Source organism: Calonectris borealis, chromosome 1, assembly GCF_964195595.1.
Source record: "Calonectris borealis chromosome 1, bCalBor7.hap1.2, whole genome shotgun sequence".
Classification (NCBI taxonomy): domain Eukaryota; kingdom Metazoa; phylum Chordata; class Aves; order Procellariiformes; family Procellariidae; genus Calonectris; species Calonectris borealis.
Window position 1 is genome coordinate 117,125,306 of NC_134312.1, and position 18,022 is coordinate 117,143,327.

An 18,022-nucleotide genomic window follows, 5' to 3' on the forward strand; every position below is an offset into this window, starting at 1 on the left:
GGTTGCTTCATTCCTCCTTTACCTAGGCCAGACAGAAGATTCACTGGATGACCAAGTGACAGCATTATCACTGGAGACAATGAGGAAGGCTGGCGAGAAAGTTGAAGATCTCACTTTTTGCTGTATTTATAGTTTAAAGAAGTGGAGAGGCAAGGAATGATCAGAAAAAGGGAGAAGGAAATGTAAAAAATGCGCAGCTAAATTTCAGCGTCTTCAGCACAAAGTGCTGGGAGACCACAAGAGCCAGTGAATTAATCTGATAGGCAGGAAAGAACAACAGAGTTTGGGGGAACTTCTGCAAAGATGGCAGGAAATTAGAGGTTTCACTAAAGATAATGCTGAAAAAGCAGTTAACAAAAAAATAGAAAAAGGCTCACAGGTAAAACAGCCTTAAGAAAAAAAATGTGTGGAGCAAGTGAAACAGCAACAACAAAATAAAAATCAGGAGACCTTTAAGTTTGGATAGGCAGAAGCTGAGAGAGCCATGGGAAGGTAGTGTCAGAGGTATAAAGCAGAGGTAGGCATGCCAAAAGGCACAGTACTATTGTGGCAGAACTGATCAAGGCAGAATATTAATAAAATTTCGATTGTCCTTCTGATTTTCATTCCAGGTAAACGCTCTGCTTCCAGGTAAACATTCTGACCTTCAAAAAGTTCATTTGGAACTGGAATTGAGAAACACAAATAATGGTGCCACATATAATACTCACTCATGAGACAAACTCATGCAAAAGACATACAGTGAATTCAGCCTGTTTGGAGTTTCTAATCAGAACTGGGACTTTTTCAGTTTGCATCTCAGATCCAAAGTTATTTTTTCATGAAGTAAAATGGAGAAAAACTGTCTTCACTACCTTTGAGTTATTCATGGGCTAAAGCAATATATATATTTAACCAGAAAGTTTGTAGAAGCCTAAAAGATGGTGATTGGAAATCTCAGGTTTGCTTTGCCTTGTATGGCTTAAGGACGTGCAGCATAACCTCATGTCCAACTGCCAAAGAACTCCCAAAATTACACGTCTTCCTCCGTGAAGAAACAGAGGCCGACGGACGAGGAGGTGTAGTCAGTGAGGCCGCAGGTGCAGTGGGACACTAACCAAACCTGGTTTCTTATCCCTTGCTCGCCTCAGGTAGCTACCAAGATCTTCTCGTGAAGATCCCTCACAGGACATGATACAGGCTGTATTTAATACCACATCACTGCTGTTTTCACTATCAGAACATACTTGGAGAGAGGACACCTCATCCGTTTGGGTGCCCATTAAGGTAAATATTTACAAAGCACTTAGCAGCATTCTCCCAACACCAAGGACCACAAACGAGGAAGGGGATCAGCAAGCGCTTTCGCAGCTTTCCGCCGAGACGGGGCGGGGGGGTAGGAGGAGCGAGGCCGGTAAAAGGACGCGAAACAAGAGCAGAAACCGCTCTCCGCGAGTGCGGAGAGGGAAGCTGTGCTTCGCCAGGGGAGCCACCGGCGAGGCGCAGACCCCGCTCGGATGAAGGCGCGCCCTAAGGCCGGGGCCTAACGTCCCTAACGGACACCACCACCCCTCAAGGCTGCCCTATCTCCCCGCATCGGGCGGGGCGGCGGGGGCGGGGCCAGCAGCGCGCCCGACGCCACAACGCCCCCTCCGCCATTTACTTTTCGGTGCCGGGAGCCGGCACCTCTCCCTCGGCTTGATAGGGGAGCCGGCGCGGAGCGGAGCCCGCAGGGATGCCGTCTGCTGCGAGGTACGGCTGGAGAGGCGGTGGCATCCCCCTCCCTTTCCCTTAGTCGCCCGTGGGGTGGGGGTAGAGGCGCCCGTCTGTGGTGTGAGCGTTGGAGCTGTTCCGTTAGAGCGGCCGGAGCCGAGGGCTGGGGCGGCCCAGGGCGCGGGCCGGCCGCGCTCGGCGGAGCGTAGCGGTGTGGTCCTCCCGCTCCCTCGACGAGGGGAGGTGTCTGTGGGCGCCAGGCCTGGCTTCCCGAGCTGCGGTCGGCTGCCGGCATTTCCTGGAAAGGTCACTGGTTTCTGTTAAGCGCTTTGCTGGGCACGTTGTGGAGGCCGCTGTTGGCCGAAAGCGCGTTGTGGTGTGATAGCAGCTGAATCGCACATGAAAACAACGGGTTATTGGGGTTGTTTCTTCGGTGGTGTCACTGAATGCAAAATTGACCCTAGCGATAGTCTGTGAGGCGCATTGTAGCTGGTTTTGATGCAGGTAATCGTCTAGCTCAAGGCCAGAAATCTGTAAAGACAAATACGCAACGGTAGACTCTGACAGAGCTTCTTGTCACAAGTGCTGTTTCGTTGTCCCCCCGGCCGTGCAGGAGCGGCACAGGGCAGCCAAGGAGTCTGTTGATATGTTTTAATGCTGCATGTCGCACACTGGTTTCCTCCAGGGCCATGTCTGGCTCACCAGGAGCACTGCTGGCAGTGTATGGAAAATGGACTTCTGGTTAATGGACCTGGATTATTAAATTATTTTGATATCCTTAGAAGCGACTTATCCAAAGTCCCCCAGCAAAGCCAGGAATAGAGCGTGGGCATAACATTACAACCCGCAGCGCGATTCCCTGGTTCGTGTGGTTTCAGTAGTAAAGTTGATCCATATAGTCTATTACCTGTGTAGGTTTAGAATGTTCCTCTGCTGACTTCTCTGCCTGAAATATCACCTGTGGTGTCTGTCTCTCTCTGTGTGTCTCTCTCAATAGTCCGATAAGTAGATTTCTATAAATCTGCTTGTTTCAAAGAATAGGGTGTGTTTTCTGCTTTACTGATGTGGAGCTTTTCTGAAATACAAGCCAGTGACTTAGAAAACTTCAAAGTCTGCTTTTTTTCTGATTGGAAGCAAATACAAAACAACCCAGTCTGAACTCCAGTTAGAAATGAGCTGCCACTGAAGGTGATGTGGAAGTGTGAAGCTGAGTTTTGAAAGTGCTGAGGGCTTCAGGCAGCTCCCAGGGGAGTTACTGTGAGCCCAACCTGATGAGGTGAGTGGGGGCTGGACTCACTAGTATTTCCATGGCTTCTCTCCAGGGTTTGCTGAAGCTCTGAACAGGAGGAGTAACAAAAGCTAATCAGAGTTCTGCCAGAAATCGTTTTCCCCTGGAATTTCCCCTGGAATTTCACTGGCATTGATAGATCTGCAGAGGATATCCAGATTTAGACAACTGTGCAAACTCAGAGATAAACCTGTTTTGTCACATTTTTCTTACATATTCTAAGGTGCTAAACACATAACTTGGCTTTGAATATGCATGATGCATATGCAGCGTACAGAGCCATACACGAGTCACTTCAGATTTCAAGAATGGGATAGTTGTTATTCATAACAGTATGTACAGCAAGGATCAAAGGTATGGAAATACACCTATTGCATAATGCTATATATGGAGTGCTTTGAACATGTCCTGTGATTAATTTAAAGGATTAAGACATAAAGGAAATATTTTGCTAAATGAATTCAGGATCCTCAAAGTTTTCCCCTTAAGAGAAAATTTTGAACAGCCTGAAAAATCAGATCCTGCAGGTGTAACTGTTCTTCAGAGTGACTGTGAAAGTAACATTGTTTGGCATTAGGCTTCTGTTGTGACTTCTGAACAAAGCTGGTAACCTTGTTGAAGTAGAAAGATTTTTTTTTTTTTTCTCTACTTGTGTAATCTGTAAGCTTGATCTGAATAAGAAAGTCAAATTATTTTATCTTCTGTCACGTTCACTAGTGCCAAAACTAAGATATGCATGACTTAATTGCTTTCTAGTTTGCTGATATCAGTGATAAACTTAAAGATTTTGTAATTAGTAAATCTTATCTTCTTATCCATAATTTTTAATTTTGATTGAAAAGAGGAAGACTGGTATTTTATCTCTCCTAAATATTCCTCATGCTTGAATGAATTAATAAAATGAACCAAACTGAAATGAAAAGAACAGTCTCTTTGTCTGTGGAATTATGATTATCAGTTGCACAGATACAAGTTTTCAGCATTTATCCAGTGACTTCCTATAGTCATGCTAAAACTTTGAGCAGAGGAAGATTGACATCTCAGATAAGGGTTTTTTTAATTCATCTGATTTTAACATACAAACATTAAGTTTGCCCATAGTGTGCTTTGTCATGATTTTAAATTTTAAGCTGTTTGTTTTGCGGAGAAAATAATTTAAGTTGTATTTAAAAATAATTTTAAATTAAAAAGCAATTTATTTGTATTAAACCTGAGGAAAAGATTCTTTGGGAATAGTTATACCCTTGCCCAGCCATCTATAGATTCACAGTTGTTCCTTAGTATACTTTGCCTGTAATTCAAAACCAGATCCTGCAAATATTAACACTATGAGGGTAATAAATAGAATAAAATAATCACATCAAGGAGAGGAAATATTTTAATAGATCTTATGTATTAAAAAATCATAACATAAACTTCATAACTTCCTTATAATTAATAATTTTATAATTGTTTTTTTTTTTTTTCAAATCTCCCTCTTCATCTACCCTCTTTCTGGAAACATTTTTACAACAGCGATGAGTTCCTGTAATATTTCAAATAAAGCCAAGCAATGTTTATTTTCATTGTATTTAATAAGTTGGAGTGAGTGGCATAGAATTTTTGGATGTTATCTTCATGCAAAATTAATACAAATAATCATACAATGCTTTTTGCATTTATTTGAAATGGTAAGATCCCTTTCCATATGAAAAACGGAAAGTGCTATTGTCATAAAATTGCCTGTCTAATCTGAAGATCCTTGCTCTCCCTGCCCCCGCTCCGATAGCAGTAACTGTCTCCCCCCAAACATTTAAGAGGTTAAATAACTCTTTGTACATAGACCTCATTTTACTTGCAAGTAATTTACCAAGATGATTTGCTGAATGTAATTGTTTTTAATGCATTTGCAGGTACAGAAGCAAAATGTTTATTTTACAATCAGTAGGTTATATTTCTTAATCACTATGGAAACACTGATGGATGGACCAATCTATTTTTATCAACTTGGTAAGTTGCCTGTACCTTTATATTGTTAGAGGAGTAGTACTACTAATGTTTCACTAACACTCTTCCTGAGTTACTGAAGTAAGATACCATCATCTTATTATAGACCTAGCCCTGGAATAATTCACAGAACTAAGAATCTAGTGCATACTCCATTCTATACATAAACCATGATTCTCCCATAAGAAAGAAATGCTTGGAAACAGCATACTGCATTCTGCCTCTCTAAATGTTCAGTGAACTCTTAGTTGGATGATGTTGTTTTTCATTTCTTATTCTAATTTTTTTCAGGACTCCTTAGTTTCTGGATTAGCAGGCACATAGTTTGTTGGCTGAGCTGTAGTTGTAGTGAGAAACTGTTTTGATAAGATCATTTAATTCTGTAAAAAGGATAAGATGGTAAAGAAGATTCCTCATTCAGTTTACAGACAATCTTTATTTCTCCGGTCTTAATTTTCCCAGTTATTTGGTCTAACTTTTTTTTTCCTGTCTGTGTCTCTTATGTAAGAGCGTAACCCAAAAAATTTTGCAACTCTCCAACTACCTTTGCTAAACATGTTTGTTGAAACAAAGTTCTGAGTCAGTTTGAACTCTAGATGGACGGAATTTGATTTTCATAGGAGAGAGGCATTTAAAAATCACAAGTATAGATAGAATAGAAAAACATTTATATCAACAGGAAATACATCAGCAAGACAGCTGACACAGGTGAGGTGGCTGGCATAAAAGAGAATGGCAAAAGACTGTTTGCATCTCCTAATCTGAAGGGCTTGCTCCAAGGAAGCGTGTCATTACTAGAGTCTGTGCACTGCACTATCTGTTTCTATAATGGGAATAGCCTTAATGTGCTAAAGGCTACGTGCCTGTTGGGAGAAGGGAGAATTCCTGCCACAAATGATTACAAATCTGAGCTTGTGTTCAGGTAAAGAATAATAACTGTTAAAGTATTGCTCTGTTATTCATACCCACTGGATGTTTTTTCCAGATAGGTGATCTGTTACTATACGGCAATAAATCGTTCTACTTTTAACTGCACTTCTCTAAGGCGATGTTTATTATTCAGTAATAATGTAGAATAACAAGTGCAAAAGGAAGACATGTAAGAGAGAGGATGCCTGTGTTTGAATGGCAAAATGAAGCTTGACAGAGATAAGTTTTCTGTCTTGTGGAAATATAAATTTGCTGCCTGTGCAACTCAAGTGAGCTGCTTAATCTCTTTGCATCTAATTTCAGAAGGGATGCTGGGAGCATAGTTTCATATTTATGAGACAGATGTCAGAAGAGCCAGATTTATAAAAGATACTTGGCTAAGTATCCATCCCAAATGATTTCAGCAAACTTAGATGCCCAAGTGTATTTGTGTGTGCTTCTGTGTGTGCCCGCTGCTAATTAAATGGCAATTTTTAAGGCACTTCTCTGCAGCCGTAAAGATTCTGTGCAGATATCTCTTTAATTAATTGAGTAGGAAATTTTTCCTTTCCTCTTCCAGTACTCTCTGCAAAAGTAGACAAGGATCATAAAATAACTGCATTAATCCATTAGGAAATTCTCGCAGTGTGTCTGGGACAGGACAGTTCCCACTGACACACTACTATTCTGAATCCCCTCTACCAGGAATATGTATTCTGGTACTATGTTTCATATAGTCGGGGGTTGGACCAGATGACTTCCAGAGGTCAGTTCCAACCTCGACCATTCTGTGATAGTCCTGTCCTATCCCTTATTTGTAGATCTCCATAAAGATTGTTGTAATTTTTTGTGAGGTGTGTCCCAGATTTCGGAGATTATACAAGAAGATATGGGGACCTCTAGAATGTCAGGATCTGCAGGAAGGCTGGGTTCAAGGGATTACTCAGGCAGCAGGCCTGACTGACAGGCTGAATGTGGCCTTAATCATGCCCTGTAACAGGGGAAGAAGTGTTGCAGCATCTGTTGGTGGGGTTGGTTTTTTTTTTTGCAGGGAGAGAATAGAATGCTGTAGAGTTAAACACCCACAGGAGAATGTTACAGAAACAGGACACAAAATAGAGAGGGATTTAGGAAATTGTCACAAATGAGTGGTTTTGAGGCCACTTGAAGAATCACTGGCAATTTTTAGCAAAAAGTGATTTTTAGCAAAAAGTGATTTTAATAGAAATTTATAAAAGCATGACTTAACAGAATTCGATGGCAAGGTTTACTCTCTTACTCATTACATGGATTAAGTATACACAGAGAAAATCGTGTCAGAATTGTATTGGAATGATTTATAGAAAGATTGAGAATGAAGAGCGTAAGGAAGACCCTCCTGTTAAGTCATGAGGTTCCGAGTAGACTCCCTTGCTTTCTAAACTCCTCAGAGAGGAGTGTAGGTGCGGCTGGATCTGCCCCTAGTCTCAGACCTGGTCAACAGTTTATGTCTAAGGGATTATATATGGTTAGCAGCGATCTAAAGTTCATTCACAATTTTAAGGTAGATCATAAGATTTTGACAGCACTTAATCATTGGCTAATTTAGCAGTTACAAAGGGAGATAATCAAGTTTACTACAATTATTAAAGCAACTTGATCACAGATTATGCTTATTATCTAAATCAATATGCACAAACACACATGCAAAAGATCTAGATCAATTCACACATATAGGCCTAAATCTAGATAAAGGTACCTGTTAAAAATCCCCCTGCAGTCTGTGAAATACTCACGTTAAATGTCTTGGCATTTCTCAGCGGGTGAAGGGTTGAGCCCTGAGGAGTGTATCGGCCAAGGAGTGTTTTAGCCCAGGTCCCAGCGGTCCTCTGAATATCACAAACTCGAGAGTTTGTGAACTCTGAGAGACGTCCCTCTCAGAGGGAGACTCTGGGCACAACCCGTTGCAGTACAAGAGAGCTCAAAGGGTCTCGCTTGGGACCGCTGTTTATAGGTTTGCAAGATGATTGGCTTTAGTCATCAGTAAATTTCCATCCTGGCCACTATCCGGGATGGTCCGGGATAGTAATTATGGTATTGTTCCACGGTAACAATGGTATCATTTCACTTGAGCTATGACCTAGGTGGGGAATGCTTCAGGGCTGTCAGAGATGACAAATTATCTCCCGTTCTTGTTCCCTACCTTGATCAGGTAGCCGCTACAATCAGTGTCGCTCCCCACCTTAGCCATGCAAGAGTGACTGTTATGGTCAAGGGATGCTCAACTGCCCAACTCGTTACACAATGGCTAAGGCCTAACAGGAATTCCTGAGATTGTAGAGTGGCCCACGGGAAAGGGGGAATGCACCACCACAGAAACAGAGCCTGAAATAGGGAGTTACAGGAGTTCGCTGACTGAAGACAGTGAGTAATATACCAAAGTTGTTAAACTATATCCTTGAGGACTCCCCATATTTAGATGGGGAGATTAGACTCCCCATCTGTGAAGATGATTCAATAATGTTCTTCAAGCAGTAATAGTATCTTTTCTCAGACAAGTTTTAAGATTCTTGTCATGACTTAAAATGGTGTTTAATAGACAGAGTGAGCTACCTGAAATATAGTCAGAATCCTCAAAGACAATGTTTGATAAGAACATCTTAAGTACGTTTATTCACACTGAGTCTTGAACCTCATCTGGCAGGGATCAGCATAAGCCTGAACCACAGTGTAGTTATCAGAGAACTAACTCCTAGGAGCCTCGAATTAATGACAGAGTTTGGAAGAGGACATCCCATACTCTGGGGAAGGAGGGAAGGGTAGAGGAAAGTAGTAGGAAGAAGATGTGAAAGAAAGAAACAGATCCACTGAGGGAATACTGAGTATTGTCTCTAATTGTTGCAAATTAATATCGCCAGTATTGAGCTAATAATTGGATAACGTAGACAAATAGATTAATACATAGTTTCATTTTCCAGTGTACATCAGCATTCTGTCTACAGCTTGTTGCAGCTTGCCTGGTAAGAGTTTTTATTGTCTTTCAAATGCTTTTCCTAACACAGTTCAAAAAACTTGCATATTATCACCAAGCATCATTTTAAAACCTCATGCTTTTTGAAGAAAGAACTTAATAGAAATATAATACAGGAGGACAGTCCTTTGCATTGTTGTTTCTATTGTGCTGAACTCTGTTCTATGGTTGCTTTATTTTAGGGCAAATATTGGGCTGCTCTAATTGGGTTTATTGGTTAGAATTGTTGCCATCTCATTCATATTGGTGGGTTGTTTGTTTTGGGGTTTTTTTTTCCCCTTTCTAGAAAGAGGGCCACCTCGCAACCTACAAATGGAATCTCGCAATTTTCAGCACATTTTGTCCTGGCAGGCAAAAAGTGATCCAACTGTGCCAACGTACTATCGTGTGCTGTACACTGACCGCAGGCAAGTCTTATTTTATAAGACACAAATTTTACTTCTAACGTTTATCGAATCAAAATATGAAGGCTGGGTTTTCTTGTTTGTTTGTCTGTTTTTCCACTCAGAAATGCTTTCCCCTCCTCCTCTCCCCCCAATGCTTTCTTGTATCGAAGAATCCAGATAGATTATTTTGATCTTTTTTAACTTGTTTTGATTTACAGGAACTGGAAGACTGCTAAACAATGTTCAGATATTACACAACTCTCCTGTAACCTGACAGATGATTTTAAAGAGTTTTCCACTCAGTATTCTGCATTGGTTCAGAGCTTCATAGGAACTGAAGTATTCAATTCTTCTGTACTTCATTTTGTGCCATTTACTGACAGTAAGTTCTCTGTCTGCATTTGCTCATTTTAGTAGTTTTTATTCATAGCTGTTGTATAAATGATATTCTGCTAGCTTTACAGTAAGAAACTCCAAACTAACTTGGTCAGTAGCTTATTCCTTTATATAGGAGAATATGAATTTATATATAATCTATCACATGTCAGTTACAAGACATAGAATATATAGACAGCTTTCTAAAATTAGTGGCTACAGTAGTTCTGATAAATGGACGAGGCTCTGGTTTTGAAATAAAAAATATATATAAATACAGAGGAAATAGCATTGTGTCAAGCATTGACGAGCACAAACTAAAAATCTCTAAATGCATAAGATATATAACTTTAAAAAAAAAAACCAACATTATTTTTATGTCTTCAAGTAGTTAATGGTAAGAGTTAAAGAAATACTATGTCTGCACTAGGTGTAGGGGAAGAGATTTATTTGTTTGTTCATCAACCTGCTCTTTTCCCTTTCCTTGCTGAAAGAAGATGCTTATTAGCTGTGACATCTTGTAATGCCAGAGGTGGCTTCACCCTTAGTTATGCTTAGTATTCAGTTTTGAAATAATGGAGTCGGAGATTGAGGAACAATTGGAGGACTATGGAGGAGAAACAGGTCATGTTACCTCTGAATTCAGCACAGAGGTAGCCGCAGCTGTGTCCACTTATAGTCTTAGAAATGATGAAAAATTGGAGGGGTTGGGGAGAATAGCCACAAGAATAACTGAAGGATTTGAGAATATCCCTCTGAAGTGGAGGCCTTCAGTATTTCAGCAGTTAGTTTAATAAAAAGAAGGATCAGAAGGTGCATTGACTACTAGTTAATATGATGGCAGGCTTCTTCAATCTTGTAAACAAAGCATAACAACATGCCCTAACTGGAAGCTGAAGCTAGATAAATTTTAGTTAGGAACAAGAGACATATTTTGAATTGACCACTGGAACAAAATGTCGGGTGCTCTGACTGATTGTCCATCACTGACAACTTGTAAATTGAAATTGTACGTTTTGCTAGTAGTTCTCTAGTTCAACCCATAAGCAATTGAGTGAAGTCATGTTTTCCAGGGCACGGGACTTAGATGAACTCTGTAGTCCTTTTTTGTTTTACAGTGCCTGAATAGGAAAGAATCAATATTCTGAGATTTCCTTACTGGGTGTAGTTGATATCTGCCTTCAAATACCTACCGTGGAGTCTCACTCCTGTTGACAGATGCATTGAGCAAAGACAGAAAGGCTTCATAAGAAAGAGCCAGGAGAACAACCACATTTGACTGTAACCAGATATAAGCTAATGTTTATTTGTAACTTAAAACAAAAGATGAGAAAGGAGTAAGTGTGCAACCATTGACTAGGACATGCTTTCCTGTTTGAGAGCAGATGAAAGCTCACATTTGTTCTAAGTATTGAACTTTTTTTTTTTGCTTTCTACCCTATTTCAGGAACAGAAGTAGTTAGCAAATTTATATTGCTTTTTTGAATTTTGCAGAGGTTGGCAAACCAGTCTCCACCTTGATCAAAATGTACACGCTTCTGGAAAAGACAAGAGTGAAACGCAAACTTTAAATTTTCATGGTTTTTTCTCCCCACAATGTACTACGCAGAAATGGAGAATTATGGGGATAGTTTGTTCTCACACCATTTTCCAACATTCCTACTTCTGTCCTGTATTGGAGGAAGAAAGATCTTAGGCTTGATTCACTACGGAAGTTCCTCTGATCTTGATGGATGTGTAGTTTTGGAGAGAGGAGACAATTAGTGTGCATGACTCTTCAAACACATACATGTTTTGAGGACCTGAACTTGAGAGATTACTTTGAACTCAATGGAAGCCTCACAGAAGTGTAGCTATGTTTCACTAGGTCCTCTGTCCTACTGTCAGTAGAGTTTTTAGTCTTTGGAGCTCAGCTGTCACGCTTGGATCTATAGCCGCCTTTGCAACCAGTATGAATATGTGCAGGGCTACACACCACTGAATTTCTACAAAGATTCCTTCCAGAGAGTGACTAAAAGATGATGATGAGCAAGAAAGTAATCAGCTTTTCCTATACATTAACCTCAGCTTTCCTCTCAAATAGATAAAAAGCTCACATCTCTGTGGAGCTGAAGCAAAGCCTCTGTCACCTTTCTGCTTCTTCCCTCCCCTCCACTGCTTTCTGTTCTTAAAATCTAGTCATGTGGGAAAAGATCATTTGGCTGTGGAACTTAAATGTTGCAAGGCCTTGTGGATTTACAACAGTGACATACTCTGGAATCTGATTAGTCAGCTATATATCCATCTCTGAAACAGAATTGGTACTGAATACATAGTGTATATTTTTTCCATCATTTTTTTTCTCTTTCTTTTCTTCAATAGCATTCCTGGGACCACCAGAAGTTAATATCAGTTCTTGTCTAAACTGCATAAATGTTACCATAAAGCTGCCAACCTCTCACCTCAGAAAAAATGAAAAGCTACTGTCTTTAATTGATATATATGAAGAGCTTGATTATGATATAACAGTGAAAACACTTGATGGAGAGCATAAGGTAAAGAACTCTTTGTTTTATTTGTGCTTTAGGGGAGAAATATAGAAAGCATAAAATGTCTCTAATGGTTAGCAGATTCACAGAAGCAAATATGTGAATAGAAGATACTTAGAAGAAAACAAAGAGAATGGCCAACATAATCTTAGCTTCCTTCTATGGCAGAGAAGCAGGCCTAGAAGAGGAATACTAGTTGTCCTGTTTCCTTACTTGAAATAAAGCACAGGGCACTTGCTCAAGTGATTATTCTCTGGGAAGACAAGAGAAAGACGGTTTAGCAGAAACTACTAGCAGGTGTATGCACAGCTGATAGATAAATGTCTTCAGAAAGCAGTTCAGTAGTTTTCTGTCAAACTGGAAAAATGTATCCAGCTAGTTTCTGAAACAACCTGTTCTGGATCAGACAGGTACCTGTTGGGAATTTAATCTGTCTAACTCATTCTGCCATGAGTCACAGAAGGACCACAACTTGCCTCCCATGGATATTTTTCCCCTGATTTCTGAACCAGAATATCACTTGCAGTTTCAAATCTGTAGAATCTATGTGAGGCTACTTCAAGGGGACATATAGTGACCAACAGTTGGAGACAGAAGGCAATTTATCTTCAATAATACAATATATCACAAACAAGCGTAAGGTAGGCATCTTGCCATCAGCTAGAAGTAGAGATGAAGCAGTTGTCTAGGTAAGCCACTGAGTTACTGTGTCAGTTTTTGCAGTTTCACATGCTGCTGCATTTCTCTGAAATAGCCATGATGTTTTATCAGTGGCTGGGGATCTCTTTTTAGGCAAATAGCTAACTTTAAAACATTGTCTTTCATGGCAGAGGCCACGTGAGAAAACCACTGAAGAAATTTTTAATACTGTCATTGAAGAATTGTATCCAAATAGAAATTACTGTGTGTCTGTTATGGTCACTGCATCTCTAAACAAACATTCCATCCCATCAGCCTGGAAATGTATAACTGCAGAGACTGTAGCTCAACAAGGTAACTGTGCTGTGGTGCAGTTTGTGGATTGTCTGACTTAATTATGTGCAAATGTTTTCTTACATAGGAAGATTTACAAGTCATTTAATCCTAAAAATAATAAGAGAGAAAGTACCTTCCGAGTGATAAACATTGTGGGAATTTATAAGTGAAATATAAAAACCCATCCATTTTGGGGCTCCAAATCTATTGTTAATCCTGTGAGCCATATAAATCTTCACCAACTGCATAATTAGTTATCAAAGATGGTATAATTTCTTTTTTAATTCCTGAATCTAATTTGAGATTTGGTCTTGTTTTGACTTTGGACCAGATGATCTCTAGAGGTCCCTTCTAACCAAAATTATTCTGTGATTCTAAATAGCTGTTCTGAATGTGAAATATGAAATGTGGTCATTGGAAACTTCATTCATGTATGTTTATTTGTTTGTTTTTTTCACTTGCAGATTATCATACAGTTGCAATCGCAGGTGCTGTATGTTTTTCACTGATGTTAGCTGGTGCCCTGAAGTGTATGCATGCAGGAGGTTATATTCTTCAAAAAAAATCACTCCCACATACCTTGGTATGTAATAATTCTCATATTTAACCTTCCTGGTTGGGAGGAGGAAGTTTACCATCTGAAATTTCTAGTCTTGTGCATTAGGTACAAGTTATGTAAGTACATATAATGTTTTAATTTGCAGTTTTCCTATGTCAAAGATAGTCTATAGGCTCTAAATCGTCTCTGTTCTGTGGAACAAATATTCAGTCTTTTTCAAAACCATTTCTTGCTACTTCTGTGACAAGTTACTAACAGAGAGAGAGATGTGATCATCCCACCCTACTCAGCGCTTGTCAGGCCGCACCTGGAGTACTGTGTCCAGTTCTGGTCCTGATGGCGCAAGAAGGATGTGGACAGACTGGAGAGGGTCCAGAGGAGGGCCATGAAGATGAGCAAAGGGCTGGAGAACCTGCCCTGTGAGGAAAGACTGAAGGAGTTGTGTCTTATCTCCCTGGAGAAGAGAAGGCTCAGGGGGTACCTCATTACAGTATTCCAGTACTTAGAGTGGCTACAAACAGGACGGAGACTCTCAAGACACGGGGCAATGGGTACAAGTTGTACCATGAGAGGTTTCATCTCTATATAAGAAAGAAATTGTTTTACAGTGAGAATAATCAATTACTGGAACAACTTCCCCAAGGATGTGGTAGAGTCCCCATCCCTGGAGGTTTTAATGTGTGATTGGACAAGGTGCTAGATAATCTTATCTAGGCTCCCTCTCCCATGAAAGGTTGAACCAGACAGTCTTTCGAGGTCCCTTCCAGTCTGGGCTCTTCTATGATTCTATGAAGTTAGAGCGGGCAGGCAGTAGTGATGGGGAGACCTCCACTCAAGTAACTTTCAATGAACTCTTTATGGTACACAGAAGCAGGCTAAGTCCTACAGCAGAGCACCCAGTGTAGGACAATTAACCCCTTGCCCTTTGAAAATTACCTTTTCAAATTATTATGAAATTATATTTATTTATATATAAATTTAGGCACAGTTATTTAGGCACATCTGGAGAAGAAAGGAGTCAATATTAGTGCTCTAAGACTCTTTTTTTTCTAAAGCTATGCTTCATGGTTGTTGTCCACAAAAGCAGCCAAGGACAGCATATGAGAAGTGCTAAAAGTAAAAGTTCAGCAGCCTGGTAAGCACCAGATCTGGATGGTTGTTGGAAATGATCTCACACACAACAAATAACAACTTGCTCTCAATTCACCTCAGCAAGGAGACAAAGCACAGACCATCGAAGACCTTCGTAGAGATGAGACACTGCTTTGAGGAAGTAGTCTTTAAAGCATGTTGTTTCTTAGGTTTCCTGAGACTGCTTTGTAACATCAACAGTAGCTTCTCAGTCAAACCAGATATACCTTACAGGTCCCCAACCTTCCAGTTCCACATGTTTCTCACACCACAGGTTGGGATGCAGTTATGTGCAGATATGTCCCTGCCAGAAAAGTATCCTAGTTGTTAGTTCCAGAACGGTTACTAGCAAGTTCAGGATCACTTCTCTGGGCAGCCTGATGTCTTCTTCCTTCTCCAGTCTCAGTAATGATTTATTACTGTATTCTGTTATAAACAGGGATTAGTGAAAAGGGTGCGTGATAGTGGAAAACTTAGTAGGAAAAAAGGATATTTATATGCAAGTTATCTCTGCCAGAATCTGGAGCTGGCATAGTATCTTAGAAACTAACTCCTAGAGTCATTATCTACTCGAATATTGGAGTTGAATGAAAACAAAAAGCAAGAAAAAGAAAAGAAACAATATAGCTCTGGAAGCAAACCTACTCGGGGTGGGGATAGGGGGGAGGATACGCAAGGCAAACAGTAGTCACATGCAGTGATTGGCAAAAAAGTCCATGATTAAGGAAGAGTACTTAAGGAAGAAAGGAAGGTAATGGTAATATATCACTCGAATTGTTCCACTGTTTTTAATGAAACAATCTTTCTTTGACTTTTTCTGTGATTGAGTGTCGTGTTTTAGGGCTTGAGGAAGCCAGTCCTGTGTCAGCTAATTTTTTATTTTAATAGAAAGAGAAGAGACTGAACTGCCACTAAATTTCAAGCAAAAATAACAAGATTCCTGGGACTTGTTGCTATCCATCTTTGCTTGCTTGCTTTTTTTTTTTTAATAGTCTCTGACTTCTTTTACATTTAATTCTATAGGGTTTTTCAGCATAAATATTTTCCATTTTCTACAAACATATCCAGAGCAGATTGGTATCACACTTCTTTCCTCATGTTTCTGTCTTTTGCTATGTCATTACTTTCATATCGCTAAGACTGCTGAACATGACTTTGCCAAGTAGTGTCTAAGGTTAATTTTTTTATTGTCAACATTTTCCTCTTAATGTTTTGAATATTCAGTAATCCTCAGAAGTGCAGAGTAAAACTGAGAAAATGGGACTTAGGATGTTATATAGTTCGTTGCTTCAAATGGTACATTTCTAAAGGACGTGAAAATTGATCATCCATGTAAGGCTTCTCTTTTGCATGGTAACTGCAAGAGCTACTAGAGAGTTGCAAGACTTGCCTCAGGTTTAAGATGTATTTCTAAAATGAGCTTTTAGTCTTAGAAAGATATCTCAAAAATTAGAATTAAAACATTTCATACCTGACACTGCTTGGCACTAGTGTCATTTCTTTGAGGCTGTCTAATGCTGTGTGCCTTGATTTGTAGTGAAGGCTGTCATATTTACAGGAATGGAGAAGAGGGAACAATCCTAGATGCCCTGAACTCTGCAGAAAAAGCCAAAAGTGTGGCACGGAAGGAATCGTTTGTTTGAGAACCTCATGATTGGGGGTATATATTTTCATATTTTTCTGTGTGTGTGCACAAATTTGGCTGATTTTTTTTTTAATTCACTTTGCTCTTCTAGGTATCCATCAGGACGTTAGCCGATGCACCTTGGATATTTAAATCTGAAGAAATAGCCTCTGTAGAGATCATTTACAAAGAGGTTAAAAAAAAGGCAAATGAATCTAGCAGTGGTGTCAGTGATGAAGATGACAGTGACAGCGATGTCATAAGTAATCATGACTATACAAGGCGTGAGATCATAAGTAGAGTACCTCATTCCTCTGACACACCGAATGTATTCGTGCAGTACTCTACAAGTAGTACATGTGATGACAGCAGCAGCCAGGCAAATGAAAATCCGGATGCTGACCCAGAAGATTTTGAAGAGCATGAGATGAACATTGAAGAAGACAAAGATGCAAGTAGTGAGTTACTTAATGCTTTCTCTGAGGTAAATTGTAACTACTCTTCTAGGCGAAGGAACAGTGATTGCTTTACCATTAACTTAAAAACTGTGCTGTTGGGAGCCTCTGAAGAGAATGTGGATAGTTCTGCAGCTCTTCTTTCTTCCCAGGAAGATGCAGTTGACTGGCAATGTACTCTTGCTTTGGAATCAAAAGTCCTGGATGACACAGAAAGTGTGCAGAAACCACACTGTTGTAACAGCTCTCATGAATGGCAAAATTCCTCTCGTTCTTCTGAGGAAAGTGACTTATCAGATTCAGATACGAACCAAAAAACTGAATACATAAGACGAATAAGTGAGAAACGTTATTTTATAACATAGGAATTGGTATTGTCCAACTTTATTTCTGGACTCAACATACAGATCTTGTCTTTTTTTAACATTCTGTGAGCATATGCCTGAACTCTGAAAATATGCAACAGTCATTTTTAACGAATACTTCTCTCGTCTCTCCAGGTTGCTGCAGGTATGGTTCAGGTGGATTATCCACAGAGAAAAAAAAAAATTACTGTTCAGATGCAGCAGAAAGAGTAGTTATTTCATTTTGCAGTTTGATAGTGAGTTATACCTTTTAGCTGTGACAAAGTAAATATTTTCTATAACTCAGATGAGAAGTTTGTACTACAGGGAGTTGTGAATGGCTGGTCTCTCAACCAGACCACTTTTTTAATTTGAAAGGACTCTGCTATTATTCTTTAGCTCTGTTGATGAATTACTCTGAAACCTGTTTTGCTGGATGGATTGCTGTATTCAAGCCAGTGAATTGATTTCTACATTGGTGCAGAGAAAGCTGATCAAGTGAAATAATGGGGGCAGAGATAAGAATACTCAGCTTACAAGAGAGTTCTCCTTACTGTGAATCAAGGCATTAAATATACCCTTTCATATTTTTTTATATAATTTTGTACAATTATTGAATACTACACTTTTAAAAAAATCTTTTTATGGCATTTAAACGTTTCTGCAATGTACAGTTATACTTAACATTTGTGCTTCATAAAAAGAAAATTTTTCATATCCGTGTCTGAATGTTAACTGTGACTCCTACATGCCTTAGAAA

At 39.7% G+C, this 18,022-nt stretch overlaps 1 protein-coding gene across 7 annotated transcripts; it reads left to right on the plus strand.

Moving 5' to 3' along the window:
* The first annotated feature begins 1,381 nt into the window (after nucleotides 1-1,381).
* On the plus strand, nucleotides 1,382-17,979 carry IFNAR2 (interferon alpha and beta receptor subunit 2). 7 transcript variants are annotated; one of them, XM_075171720.1, is made up of 10 exons: nucleotides 1,651-1,731; nucleotides 3,015-3,334; nucleotides 4,873-4,969; nucleotides 8,833-8,874; nucleotides 9,172-9,292; nucleotides 9,490-9,653; nucleotides 12,008-12,180; nucleotides 13,005-13,167; nucleotides 13,614-13,732; nucleotides 16,576-17,979. In XM_075171720.1, the coding sequence occupies exons 3-10, from the start codon at nucleotides 4,927-4,929 to the stop codon at nucleotides 17,281-17,283; spliced, it is 1,533 nt and encodes a 510-aa protein (XP_075027821.1). In that variant the 5' UTR covers nucleotides 1,651-1,731; nucleotides 3,015-3,334; nucleotides 4,873-4,926; the 3' UTR covers nucleotides 17,284-17,979. The 7 variants fall into 7 exon arrangements, with proteins under 7 accessions (XP_075027812.1, XP_075027821.1, XP_075027839.1 ...); XM_075171729.1 differs by lacking the exon at nucleotides 3,015-3,334 and adding an exon at nucleotides 2,827-2,968 and having other exon boundaries at nucleotides 1,695-1,731; XM_075171711.1 differs by lacking the exon at nucleotides 3,015-3,334 and having other exon boundaries at nucleotides 1,382-1,731.
* Nucleotides 17,980-18,022: the final 43 nt, after the last annotated feature.

Bases quoted from the DNA above. Each gene is read 5' to 3' on its own strand.
- IFNAR2 (XM_075171711.1), top strand. From the start codon at position 4,927: ATGGAAACACTGATGGATGGACCAATCTATTTTTATCAACTTG. The intron at 8,875-9,171 runs GTAAGAGTTTTT...TCCCCTTTCTAG, and splicing joins AGCTTGTTGCAGCTTGCCTG to AAAGAGGGCCACCTCGCAAC. The intron at 12,181-13,004 runs GTAAAGAACTCT...CTTTCATGGCAG, and splicing joins CACTTGATGGAGAGCATAAG to AGGCCACGTGAGAAAACCAC.